General features: G+C 33.6%; 1 protein-coding gene across 1 annotated transcript; it reads right to left on the bottom strand.

Moving 5' to 3' along the window:
• Nucleotides 1-7,494: 7,494 nt before the first annotated feature.
• LOC114741818 (inositol-phosphate phosphatase) lies at nt 7,495-12,386 on the bottom strand. The gene is made up of 12 exons (XM_028930082.1): nt 12,309-12,386; nt 12,120-12,175; nt 11,986-12,036; nt 10,862-10,942; nt 10,666-10,769; nt 10,509-10,593; nt 10,050-10,104; nt 9,923-9,966; nt 8,488-8,556; nt 8,305-8,405; nt 8,167-8,223; nt 7,495-7,843 (listed from the first exon to the last, which is right to left on the bottom strand). Exons 1-12 carry the CDS (start codon nt 12,319-12,321, stop codon nt 7,744-7,746), a joined length of 816 nt encoding a protein of 271 aa, XP_028785915.1. The 5' UTR covers nt 12,322-12,386; the 3' UTR covers nt 7,495-7,743.
• Between the last annotated feature and the right edge of the window lie 1,965 nt (nt 12,387-14,351).

Below are 14,351 nucleotides of genomic sequence, written 5' to 3'. Positions count from 1 at the left end.
GGGAAAATGGTATAAAAAAAAAGACTGTTGAAATAAAAAAATTACAAATAAAGACCCATGATAACATTAGTATGGGTTTTGACAATAATTTTTACAAACCGGTCCCTGTATGCATTTTTTTTTAATTCTTCAGTCTTTTTTTTTTGTCATTTTCCCTTATTTTTATTTCTAAATCATTAATCTATCTTAAATTTTAATCTTATTTTTGGATAATTCCCTTGAATCATCTGGCATTGAAGTGTTGTACTGTTGTTTAGTGTTTACATTGTGATTTTTAATATCATTATGATTATTGTGCATAAATTATTATCTATTTTCCCTGCTTAAAAGTTTTGGGTGGTGTGTGGAATATTTTGTTTCGGTCAATGGCACACCAAAGTGAACTCATTTTTTTTCTTATCCTTTTCTGTCCTTAGAGGAATTAAATCTTTTACTGTTCTTTCTTAGCACAAATGTTGTCAATTTTTTTTATTGGCGCTTTAATAAAATTTTCCCCAATAATATACGTACAATAACAAGGATAAAAGGACTACCATTGTGGTGTGGCTATTATTTTTTATGCTTATCTCTCTTTTTTGCATAACATGTTAGTCTTTCTAATAATTTCAAATAATTTTAATTGGCCCAACTGTTTAATTTTCCTAAAAAATTGGATGGGACATCCTAACATTGGATGGCTTCAAGATGGGACAGAACATGGAAAAAAAAAAACTTGTCCTGTTTTTATTCATCACGAAGGGACCTAGACGAGCCCTTCTTGATTCTATGAGCACCTCCAATGCGAGTTTCATCGGTCAATCAATCATTTTAGAGACTAATGAGAGCAACGCTGTCCCTCATCAATTGAAAGCAAGGATAATATCTACACATCATTTCAAGGGATTTTCATCTCATTCATCACTTCTAATCAAGAAAGTACTAAGAACAAGTAGTTTAGTTCGGTATTTAACTAATCTTTAATTAGTAAAAATTATCATTTATGAAAAGACTTTTCTTTAAAACTATAATTTCGTAATAGTTTATGAAGTTAACCATGGTAGGAAAAAAATTTAACTAGATTATCAGAAGCCACCATAGTTATAAAGAGTTTGATGTAAATCAAAGTCCTTCAAACCAACAACAATAACAAGTGAGGCCCACGATACAATAACCGCCTATAGAATCATTCCAAAAATCCATCACACAGGGATCTAGGGTACAAGAAAAGTATAGACTAAGCTCAACCCATAAGTTACACATGCTTAACTCAAACAGACTTAAAATTATAATAACTATTAATAAGATCGAAGTTTTTCCCAAATGGTGACAAACGTGAATCCACAAGGTTCATACGTAAGAAATCCTATGGCCTTTGGCCATTAAGTAAATATTTTTCAAAATACGATAATCTAAAAGTATAAAAGAGATAGTTAGATATGTAGATTTAAAACATGAGCCCCAACATGGCAAATTATACAATCATTACAAACCCAAGCCGTGAAAGGTCTACTAGGCTATGCTTGCCTAAGCCTCTAGCTGTTTTTCTTCACGACGAATGATACCAGAAGGCTCTCTTGAAAAAAGTGAGATTAACGAGGTGAGACATAAAATCTTAGTAACCAAGGCTCACTTTACAACATATACAAATAGGATGGTAAGCAGGTAAAGTAATCCTATACATAAAATATCTTAAGTTAAAAACATGCAAATGTATATGCAACAATCAACATAGTAGCTTATACCCTTTTATTCATCATACTCCTCCTTGTAACTCCTTAATGTGGACTCGAACCACCTTTGCAAAGTAACTCGGCCAAAGGTTATCCCATTCACATTCGTTCAATAGGTCTTCTTTGCCTTATAGTTTGATGAGGGCCAAAGAGGTGTCTATCCAAGAGTTATATCTTGATTTTGAGCTAGGGAAAAGGTAAAACTACAAGAACATTATTAGAGGCCAAACACTTGATCATAGTGTTGACCTGTCGTACAAACTTCAAGAATAATTATTCTCCACATACAATCCAAACCTCCAAATATGACCCCATGCATAGATATAACATAATGGATTAAGAATACAGTCAATAACATAATAGAGGGTATACTCCAAAACATTCACCATTATAATACCACAAGACACACCCACTGATACAAACATACTACTTCACCAATATTTGATATACAACAAAATATATACTTTTCTTTTATAATGCCTTAGCAATAAGTTAATATAATTTGAAAAGATTTAGAAAATCTTACAATTTACAGTAAGCATATAAAGTAAAGTAACCCTAGTTGCCTCAACTCCAAGCTTAGCATTTGGCTTGAACACAAGGCACTACTCCATAAGCTAGGACACACGCTAATCTACATCACCATATAGATTATGGTCAAACATAAGTAATAATTAAAATACAAAGATTCAAAAACCTCCAATCTCACATTCCCTAACAACTCCCGCAATCTAACTTTCCCAACTTATAACCAAAACTCTCAATCTAAAGTTGTAGTCATCAATTCTTCCATCCAATTAACTCAATAGGCTCCTTGATTAATCTCAACAACAATCATTCAATCAATCCTTAAGTCACACACTTAAAATTTTCAATCTCTAACATAACCAATATTAAAAAACCATCAATAATACTCTTATCTATCCTCAATAAACAAAAACCAATGGACAAAACACTATTTTAATCACCAAATGATTAAAACTCAACAAACCCCACTTCTAATATCAAACCATAACCTCTAAATTCCTTGTAAATCAAAATCCAACAAAACTAAACTGATTAAACCTCTTATCTAACCCATATAACTCTAAGAAACTTAAAAGATTTGGTCAAAAACTCAGACATTTTGAAATCCTCAAGAACTTCAAAAATCCCAACTTTTAAATATGAGAAAAACTAAGACAAAAATGTAGAAAACAAGTTAGAATCACTAACTTGAAGGTTTGAAAGCTTAAAAACACTTCCCAAGATTGCCCTTGAAAAGCTCTCCTATTTATCCTCCATTCTCTATCTATTTTTCGCATTTCAAACGTTGGTTTTTACCAACATTTTCGCGAGTTTGTCGAGGCAAAAAACAAAGAGGCACCAATAATTTGAATTGTAGGTGCATTCGCTGTGAAAAATTTCATAGAAGCGATGGGGTCTCCCTTTTGTGATATTCGCCGTAAACGTCGCCGTGACAAAGCTAGAGCAAAGAACACAGATAGCATCTTCTTCCTGTTTCTGTGTTATTTGTCGTGATGAACCTCTCCTCCTATAGCAATAAAAAACATAGAGAGCCACAAAACTACCTCAAAACAACTTCTAGCTTACCTTTTTTTCCCCCCTATCCACCTCAAATAATCATTAACATCTTAAGATAAATTACAATAAAGCTTAATTACTCCTCAATCCTTGATTAAAAACTACGATGTTACAACTTAGCTCCCTTATTTGTGTTTCATTATCCATTTTGATTAAAAGCAATCTCAATTAAATACTCCTTTATAAATGTGAAATAGTATATTAGTTGTAAATCGAGTGCTAAGTGACATAACATATAATTTGTAGGTACATCATTGCTTCGTTGTAAATACGTCTCTATTTGTAAAATGAAAATTGGTGAGTAGCCATTAGAGACAATAAACTTTTTGTTGAAGATATTGTGTCATTTCATAGAGTTGAGGTAACTAAATGTTGGGAGCATTAAAGGCGTTTGACACTAAAGTAACCTCACGCATCATTAATTCATTTAGTCATAATCCTTGGTTAATCACATATAAATGAAATGCATTTTACATAAGTCATGATACATCATCTCAATTAAGATAGATTTAGAGAAGGCTAGGAATAACTTCGGTTGAGATTGGATAAGATTTGAAATTTTTGAAGAGTTGTTTGACACAAATCATTTTTTGAATCTAATTTATTACAACCCAACTTGAGTTAGATAAACATTAAAACTCGATGATTTGTTGCATCTAAATGATATATTTAGGTAAATATAGGTAGGAATATTGAGTACGAGTGATTTGGTGATATTTAACTGAGAACATGAATCACACGATTAAGGATCATGATTAGATTAGATAGGTTATGAGGATAACTTCTAGTTAAGAACTACTAACTCAAGTTGATAGGTTAGAATTTGAGAATGTTAGGTTAACTATAGGTTACGATATGACAAATATTCTATGTGACGAGTTAGCTTGAGGTTAAGATACATATACAGAACTTGAGTCACATTAGAAATATATAAAGATATGATCTATAATTTGGGTTGGTCTTGGATTAACTTGAGGTTAGATCAATTCTTAGAATATACCAAGGTAGATTGACTCAGGTTGAAATGATACAATTTCCAGTTAGTGCAAAACCAAAGTCATGAACTCAAGGTCAAATACAAAAGATTTGAAGTTGACATTTTAGTGATAGCTTTGACTCAAATTGACAAGTACTAACTACAAATTAAGAAGAGAAAGTTTCACAATGGCTTGACTGAACTCGAGTTGCATTAAGATTTGATTTGGGTTGAGACTAAGAATAATAGATCATGTGTATTATGACATAATTAGCTTATGTTATCCTGCAAAACAATTCTTCTCTAGTTTTGTTATCATCAAAACATTGAGTCTAGCAAGTTGCTTATTCAAGTGCTTCAATGTTGAGTGCTCTTTGAATAAGTTTCATTAGTTGTCCAATGGACTTAATCAATTATCAAGCTAGTTACTTTTATTTGACAAGTGCATTTAGTTCTCTAATCATTAGTAACCTACCTCCTACTATGCTTCTAGATATAGTCGATTATCAAGCTAGTTACTTTTATTTGATAGGTGCATTAAGTTCTCTCACCTAACAACTAGTTTCAGCGAGCAATGGTTAGATTATGTATCTAACATCTCTTTACATTGAAAATTCATAAATTTGAGTTGTATTCAAGTTTACAATGATAAACACAAGCTTATTTAGTACTGAAACTCTGTTGGTTATGTGAATCATTTAATAGCTACTCACTATACTCATATTCTTTATTGTACTTATCCAACTTGTTAAAAGGTTTATCTTTAAGCTGATCAAATGCAGTGATATTTGAATTGTCATCTTCAGATTGTTGGTGGCTTTACTAGTACTCAGATCAAACTTAGAATTATGGCTTCTTAAGTGCCTAGATTGAACTGGTAGGTAGGGGTGCACAGATACCAGCCCAAAACGGGTTAATGCCTAACCCAAGATCTGGTTTGAATTTACTTTGGGTTGCATATGATTGTTCGCGGTCTGGTTCAGTCTGATATGAACTTGAGATTAGGTCAGACCGGGTTTGGTCCACTAGAATAGTCTAGGTAGTACATAATTCTTTTTAAATTTTTTTTAATGGGAGATAAGATTTAACCACATCCAAATCTACAGTCCACTGCACCTTTCAAACCTCATGCTACTATCTCTTTACCCTTGATATCAATCTTTCTCACATATTTTTCTTCCCTCTAGTATGCTTTCACTCAAACAAACCTAGCCCCTCATTCATGGAGTCGTAGAAGGAAGAAAAAGAATATCAACCCCTCACTCCTAGCATCACAATAGACCAGAAAGAAAAAAATGATTGAAGCTTATTAACCCAAACACACATGGATTTGGTAGAGAAGGAGAGGAATCTCGAGCGTACCAATCAGCACACAATCAACACATCTGAGGAGAAGGACAAGATGAATAACATTCAGGCACTAGCGGTGACAGATAAGAGACACGATGATGATGAGAAAGAGGCATAGTGGGGACAAACAAGGAGAACAACTGCCTTTTTGTGTTTTAAGCACCAACAGCTACGATGATGATGATGAACAAAAGAAAAGGAAGAAGCTTCTGACAAGATTTGAAGAGTGGAGACTAAGACAGGAAGTGATGGCTAGCTAGAGATGATTCATGAGACTGAGATCTAAAAGGACAGCGTAGGTGAGTGTGAAGATCAGAAGAAGATAAAAATAGAGTAATTTAATATACATACATATATATCGGACTGGATTGGATAGGACTAATTGGTCCTCAATCCAGTCTGGTCAGTTCAGTTGTCTCATTAGGCTGCTTTTTTCTATAATGGGTTGGACCGGATAGGACTCGATCAAGATAAGTAAAACTGGACTTCGAGTTTTTTGCACAGGCTTACTTGTAGGATTATAGTGGCTTCATAGCTGTCCAAATCGAACCTATGGGATTTGGTGGATAAATGTCAAGTGAGGAGTTTGTGGACTGGACGTAGGCTTGGGTTGTGAGCTGAACCAAGATAAGTCGCAATTTTTGCATTCTCTCTTCCCTACACTTTATACATTCAGCACTTGCACTTATATCTGCTATTGTGTTGTTCGCTACATTTGTCTACTGCACTGTATCTACTTGCGCTTAGTCATCTTGCGTAGAAGTTTTGAAGAACCCAAATCACCCTTTCCCTTTTGGTTTTGCTGTCAAAGGTAACATATGTTGGAGGACCCGTTGATTTACTATTATGTTGGAAGCAAAAATTTTCTTGGAAATTTGGTCAATCTGTGGTTATATTTGGATTGTTTTGAAAAAGTTGGTACGTGTTTTGTTCTCCTGCATTGTTCCAGATTGGGGAAAAATTAGGATTGGTTCATTCCTATGATGTTCTTTAAGCTGAATTTGGATTCAAGAATTAGAAAGGTATTTTATACTACCTCTGCTACTATAAATATAATAGCTAGTTAAAAATTGAATTTAATTCTAAATACAAAACCTCAATACATTTTGTCTTCCAAATTTTCTTTAAACATTCCTATTAATTATACATATTAAGGAGGTTAGTACTAAAGGGTAGTTTCAATATATGTGATTAAAAAAAGTAGTTTAGAAAAGTCAAAACACGTTTGTTACAAATAACAAATTCCACTATTTTTCTTGATATATAAAAATTAGTTACATAGCTCTTATGTTAACCCAGCCAATTTTTTTGTTCAAATTGTTTATTGGCACATTTGGTTAAAGGTTAGGATGCAAATTTGTGTCGAAAGCTTAGTTTTTCACTCAAGAGCATTGGGCATGAGAAATTTCTTTTTTTAACAAAAATTTGTCTTGAAATTTTAAAATCGTAACAATTTTATCCCCTATCATTAAAAGACTGGTTGATTGTTAAAATAATGATGTTGACCTTAACATTTTTGATGATAGAGTGAACTTTCAAGTGCCAGACGCTTCTAAGCAAAATCTTCCAGGTTAATTTATGATTTCACTTTTCGGTGAGCTTGCGGTTTAATCATAGTGTAATTTTGGTGTGTGTCCTCTTTCAAGTATTTTTATAGATATGTCCCTTTCAAGTATTTTTATATTGTTCACTTCTTATGCTTTAATCTCTTAAATATATACATTATCACTTATACAGCTCACCCATATATGGTTTAATTTTATGAATTGATTGACATTTGATATTTGATATTTGATATTTTAAAAAAAAATCTAATAATAAACATGGAGATCAGAATCTTTGAATTTAAAATTTCTTAATTGTCAATATTTTAAGTTGTAGATTCTCAAATATCATTTTCCCTTATGGTTTTCAATTATAGAAGAACTCTATAGCGACACATCAAAAGAATCCAAGTATACTAATGTTTTGGTACCCCTCTAAAGAGAGTTGGGAAAAAAATAATTGAAGTTTTCCCACTCCAAAGCATTTTTATAAAAGGAAATTGAACTAACATAGACCGAGTTGTTTGGCCATTTCCCCAATTCCCCCCTCAAACATTAATGGTCAGTTTCAACCAGCTAACTAACACCCTGTTTGGCGTAGAATCTCAACAAATGCATCCTTCAGGAAAGGGTTTGAAGCTGCTACTCGCTGAGATGTCAAGTTAAAATCTCTACCAGACCTGTTGCACAGAATATCAGATTTTGATGAGGAAAAAAAAAAAAAAAAACTTTCCAGGAAAATCCGTTTCTGTTGATGATGGGGATCTCTGCCAATAACTGGCCATGCCGCTAGTAGTTCAAAGAGAAAAAGGAAAAAAATAAACAACCCATAGAAACCAATCAATATATCAACATGAACCCATTCCTCTACTCCAAGAAGTGCACAATAAAACGTGCTTAGCTTCTCCAGAAATGTCAATAAGATGAAAGAGCCAAAGATTCCAAAGAACTTCAGGCATATTCTACATAGTTAAGAGAAGGGATATTTGGACAAGTCACTTACGGATCAAACACTTCTCCCCCAGCTTCTTTAACAATGACAGCAGCCCCTGCCACATCCCTTATGAAAGGAAGAAATCATGTTAATCACAAATTATGATATACCACAACCTCAGGGTTTATGCTGGATGTAAGGCTATACCAAGGACCACCAAAGCCAAGTTCAAAGCAGGCATCCAGCCTTCCACATGCAACTCCGCAAAGGTCCATGGCGCAGGAGCCAGCCATCCGCAGAGATCTCACCTAATCAAATAAAAATTATTGAGATGGCAGTCAATTATTTCACTAAATTCAAGTAGATTCTTTGGCAAACTATTAATTTTACCTTAAAAAGTAAGGCATTAATTCTGTTTGTAGAGGCATCTATTGTTGCTTTGTCACGTTTTGTCCCAACCTGCTCTCTCAGAAAGAAAAGGCCTGATCAGTTTGCGATGTTATCATGTATCGCAACACGTTTACAAGTAAACGTGAAATATGACTAAAAGTTAGGGTGAATGCATCTGAAACTCAAATTACTATTCCAGAAATTATGTGTATTTCCCAGCCAGTAGAACCTTTATCTGTACGCATTTTGACAGGACAAATTAAACAAGTGTACCCTCCATGGAAATACAATTAAAAGTAGAACAGGTATCACAAGTCACAATTCTGGTTCTACTAAACAATTATATAGAGAAGTTAGCATTTTCTAAGAACACAAACTTAAAAGACGACATATACGGACATATATTCAGAGATAATACTCTAAGAATTTTCTTCACCAATACAGTTATTTCTTGATCAATTAATAGCTTTTAGGCTTGCACTGCTTAGATGAGACATCAAATGCATATATAGGAGATGAACTTAAGACTACCAAGACCTGAGTAGTATCTAGCAAGAAAAAGAATAGAGCTCAACCTTTGTCTATCCTAATCTGTGCATGAATTATCCTTATATAGTTTACCAGAAATTTGTTCTTTTAAAGGAGGGAATCCTAATATGGCTGAGAACAATTAAGAGGGTGTGAATTTCAGACACTGCGAACAACACAAAAATAGTGCTTGAAATACATATACATTATAAATTCTGGGGAAGCTTTTCCTCTTGAAATGTAAAAACAAGGACTCCCAGGTTACTCTACCACTACAGAAGGAATGACAAGAGGACCAACATATCTATTGGTGTATGGCAGACTTGTAATCTGACATTTGTCAGTACAAAACTCGAAAATATAGAAGAGACCATATGGTATAAAGTGTCGAGCAATAGCTGCCATAACTTTATGATAATTGGTACTGAGATAAAGATAATATATACTAGATTCTGTTAGCAAGAAAACAGAAACACATATTAGCTACTTAGGTTTGATACTGCTGGGGAAGCAAAGAGTCAGTCTGATGCATATGTGCTCAACAAGACCTTCAAGTTATTTTAAGGATCACGTACATAGTAGAATAGGATAGTCATGCCATACATAAAACAATGACTACAAGGACCAAGATTAGGACATGCAAAAATATAGAACTCAACCACCAATGTTACTGATTGTATCATAACTGTCTTGACTTATTGGCCCAAGCATTGTGTTTGGCTTCCATAATCATTCCTCCTCGAACTGTTATCCCAATTAAATGATTTTCACCAGAGACAACAGAGAAAGCAACTAAGATCATACAAGCCACCCTTCCCCAAGATGCCACCCCAAGAAAAGTTCATCGAAAAGGCAATATGTAGGAGAGAAAAGGACGAATCTATAAAGTCTGGTGGATTTAACATACCTCAGTTGCAAGAAGGGAGCTAATTAGTTCAGTTTGTGATGATACTGCACAATTAAAATGTATGCACATGAAGCAACTCATTCTTAATGAGGCATAACAGACGAAAGAAAGATAATGAAAAGCAAACCTTTTATAGGGTTTCCATTCAAAAAAGCACCTCTTCCACGAATGGCAGTGAAAAGCTACATATAGAAATCCCAAACTTTGAGTTGAGCTCTCAGGAAGAGTAAAGACAAAAGAGTTACCATACCAAGAACAGAAACAAAATTAAAAACATCAACTTAGATTCTCATGCTGTGAACTAAAACCACCCTCTCTTGGCCCCAACAGGTCATGGCCCACAGGGCCATTTTATTCACATCAAAGTCACTGAAAACTAGGATCATAACGAACAGCTGTTCACTTGATTATTCTTTCCCCAGATTATTCATAGTTGCCTGGTTTTCATTATGAGAAAAGTATTTGAACAGCCCAAGAACAAAACAACAGAAAATTACGTCCAACATTCAATCACCCCTCCATATATCAACATTTAGGAATTTAGGAAATTCATTGTCAAAATGTCAACAAATAAAAGGCTTCTCACCTCATTCAGTATTGGGTTGTAAACAACACCAACTGTAGGAACTTTTTGAATTGTTAAACCAATGGAGACACAAACAAAGGGAAATCTGCAGACAGTAAAACATAGTCATTAATAAGGAAACGCTAATTCATCAACTGAAACGTAAGCAAATCTTTACCCATGCACGAAGTTAGTAGTTCCATCCAAAGGATCAACTATCCATGTATGTTCATCAGTAAGTTCTGTAGCCCCTAAAGCAGCAGTAGTCTCTTCCCCAATGAACTAGGAGGAAGAGCAAATCGGTAAAATGACCATGAGGGAGAACATACAAAAAAAGAAAAGAAATAAAACTTATTTAAAGGAACATAATCAACCTTATGAGTGGGATAAAGCTTCCTGAGGTGATTGAAGATGAGATCTTCACATGCTTTATCAGTTTCTGTGACCAAATCAACCTATGCATCATAACAAAAGCATACGATAAATAACATGGTTATAATCTATGATAATCTATATGCCTTCTTTCATATCTATACACCAATTATGACCACGGGTTACTTCTTCCCACTAACCACCTGAAGTATCTTCTCCATGAGTAGAGAGAAAGATTACAACCATTATCTAACTTATCTTCAACAAAAACATCCCAAATTGATTGTTTTGATTTTGTTTTGCCCTGGTTACCTTTTGTTATGCGTGATAGTTAATGAATCACTTTCTTGCTATTAGATTGATCCTAATAAAGTCTCTCCAGTCTATATAGATGATGAAGTTAAGATAGCTCACTGAAAGCAGCCATGCATGCTACAAACAAGATTGTTACACCTTCGATATTAATACAATTATTTTCTGAGAATTTTCCTAACAGATCAACCTTATAAATATCAGTCATAAGATTAGACGAGTTTCACAGTTTAAAACCAAAGGGCTACATGTGAGGGGGCATGTTTCCTAATCCCAATTAGAGAACATTCAGGATAAACAGGTTTTGACATCTTGAAAGAATCATTGAAATGAGTGCTACACTTCTTCTTCCCCTGCACAACACATTCAATGATACTACAACTATGCTTTTCCTCTTTAACTTCACCTGCCTTTCTCCATATGAGCGAATGGTGCATTCTACTTTTAACCCTGAGCAGGCCATAGTATTTGGTTCAAACTTCTTTTTCCAAGAAGAGTCATTTACAGGATTCTTGAAAGCGCGTTTTATTTTACCTTTTTGTCCATCATCTCCCGCAATGCCCTCTCCCCCGAGAAGGAAAAAAGAAAATAAACTGACATTCAACCAAACTTTCAATTCTTGCAATTATGGAATCAATGCCAATAATTTCTCGGCACAATCACTAACGGTTACATAAAGCTTGCCTGAAACGAGATACCAGTTTTTCTCAATGTTTCTAAAATGCGAGCATTGAGGTTAATCCTGCAACTAAAATGCTACAATCTATACTAAAAGAAACGACCAAGAAAATTAAAATGAAATGTCAATACAAACCTGCCCTTTGTGCTCCACATTTTTTGTCTGGTAGAATCCCTCTCGAATAATCTGGAAATTCACTCAGTTACCAGAAAGAAATTCAAGAAATAAACCACCAAATTAAACTAATACTGAATGAAAAATCAACTAACCTCACCAGCTTCCTGAGCAGCTTGAACTGCAGACGCAAGAAATTCGGCGAGCGAATCTGAAGCAGAACAGGTTTGCAAAACACACCGGAAACAGAACTCAACCGTTTAGAAGCGCGCTCTAACATACATACATACATACATATATACAAGAATAGATGAAGAATGGTACAGAGACGGATTGGGTCTCACCATTTCCAGCCATTTCTTGAAGCTCACAGAGATATGAGAGAGAGAAGCAGAGGATGAAAATGCAGTGATGAGTTAGAAAGAGGCTTTTCTTTCTCGTCGAACTTTCACGTATATCACCCTCACAGTGAGAAAGAGCACCTCACACCACATGCGTTGCATTATTGTATACCCAAGGGCCATCGTCAATCTTGCAAAAGGGCACCAAAAAAAAAAAAAAGTCAATTTTAAAATAAACTTTTTTTAATTAAAAAATCCCCGGACATGATCCCATCCAGAAAAAGTTTGAATATATTTTGACTGGAAGAAATTATTAATATTAATGTTGAATAATAAATTATATTATACTGTTTTATAATAAGAATAGACTTCTCTTTCTTGGTTTGAATATATATATTAAAATAAAAAACATACAAAAGGAAAATTTCTAAAACTGTCTATTTAGTATGAGGGGAGGGAAGGGAAAGAGTGATTTTAATGAATTTAATTTGAAAAATAATCAAAGAAGTGGGTTGTAAAATTTTAATTAAAAAAAAGATGTAAGAAAAAAAATAGAAAATCGTAATTTAAAGTTTTTTATTTTTAATTTTTAATTTTTTAAATCCTGCTCATTAAAACCCGCTGTGTTTTTCTGGGTGGGTTCAAATGGGTCCAATTTATTCAAACTACGGATGAGTGTGCCAGTCGGAGGCGGCTCCGAAATAAAATACACACACAAAAGAGAATTACTGCTGTCAATTTCTCTCCACTAACCCCTCCCTGTACTTCCTCTAAACATGGTTGTTTTGCTTATTCAGGCATCATGCATTTTATTGTCTAAAGCTTCAAAGATGGAACTTTGTTATATAACTTACAAGGATCGGTGTTCCTGTTGAGAGGTTCAAAATATATGAAAAGCACTATTTATTAAAAAAATTATTATATACTGTGAGTATTAAATTTATAAAAACAGTTATAAACAATATTAATTTTGTACCGAATAAACGATATCAGCAATTACCTTATATTATTGGACAAACTGTGATCATTGAGTGGGGCATACAAGGGGAAAATGCGGAAGAATATACCAAAGATGCTTTACCGTTGTCCGGTTCTCTGAGGTCCCAATCAAATCAACGAAGTTTCATTCAGTTAGCTCAAAAAAAGGAAAAACAAAAAACAAAAAACGAAGTTTCGTACAGGACTCGAGGCGCACACAGTCACGCTTGGTTAGGGAATTGGAAGTTGGGAAGTTTCATGGTTATTTTTGGAAGAGAATTACAATAATATCTCAGAAAAAAAAATTATTAATAAGTCTCAACAATAAATGAATTGTCATTCATTACTTTAAAACTTATCATTATAGAGTGTTTTGTTGTTATTGGAACTTTGGAGGGAAATTTCAATTAGCCCCCTCTAAAGCAATTTAATTTCCAATAGTCACGATAAGATTCTAAAACTTCATTTCAGTCCGTTTGACGAAAATAAAATTAAATGTTATAGACGAAAATATAATTATACCATTATATATATTTTTTTTAAAAAAAATCAATCTCACGAGAGCTCCAGTGGCCAGTCTCTTTGGCCAAAGAATTTTTTAAAAAATAATAAGGTGGCTAGAAGGGTTTGAACCCTTGACCTTTGCCACACCAAAAATATTATAACCACCAAACCATTTAATTTATTTAATAATACAATGCAATATATATACTACCTCCAATTCTTAATATAAAATCTTGTTTAACTTTTATTTAGATCCTAAATATAAAACCCCAATCTACTTTATCTTTCATATTTATATATTTTTTTTCTAAGATGATCCTTCTAATAATGGTAGTTCCAACCAATACACTTGATTAATAAGGATATTTTGGGAAAAATAACACCTATTTATTACAAATAACTAACTGAACTTTTTTCCTTAATTTATTCAAATTAGTGAACCAGCTCTTATATTTAGGATCGGAGGTAGTATATAACAAATAACAAAACAAATGTATGTGTCTGTGTGTGAATAAATAACTGAAATAAGACAATTTACAACACATATTAAGTGATTTGTAAGAG

This window comes from Neltuma alba, unplaced genomic scaffold (assembly GCF_004799145.2).
Source record: "Neltuma alba isolate B1F8T4 unplaced genomic scaffold, ASM479914v2 tig00003547_pilon, whole genome shotgun sequence".
NCBI lineage: Eukaryota > Viridiplantae > Streptophyta > Magnoliopsida > Fabales > Fabaceae > Neltuma > Neltuma alba.
The sequence above is the reverse complement of the archived record's forward strand: the minus strand, read 5'-3'. Positions and strand labels throughout refer to the sequence as shown.

What these genes read in the sequence shown, in the direction of transcription:
- LOC114741818 (XM_028930082.1), bottom strand. An exon ending in ACTACTAACTTCGTGCATGG is followed by an intron (nt 10,594 to 10,665) that starts GTAAAGATTTGC and finishes TACTGTCTGCAG; the next exon opens with ATTTCCCTTTGTTTGTGTCT. An exon ending in GGGGGAGAAGTGTTTGATCC is followed by an intron (nt 7,844 to 8,166) that starts GTAAGTGACTTG and finishes TCTGTGCAACAG; the next exon opens with GTCTGGTAGAGATTTTAACT.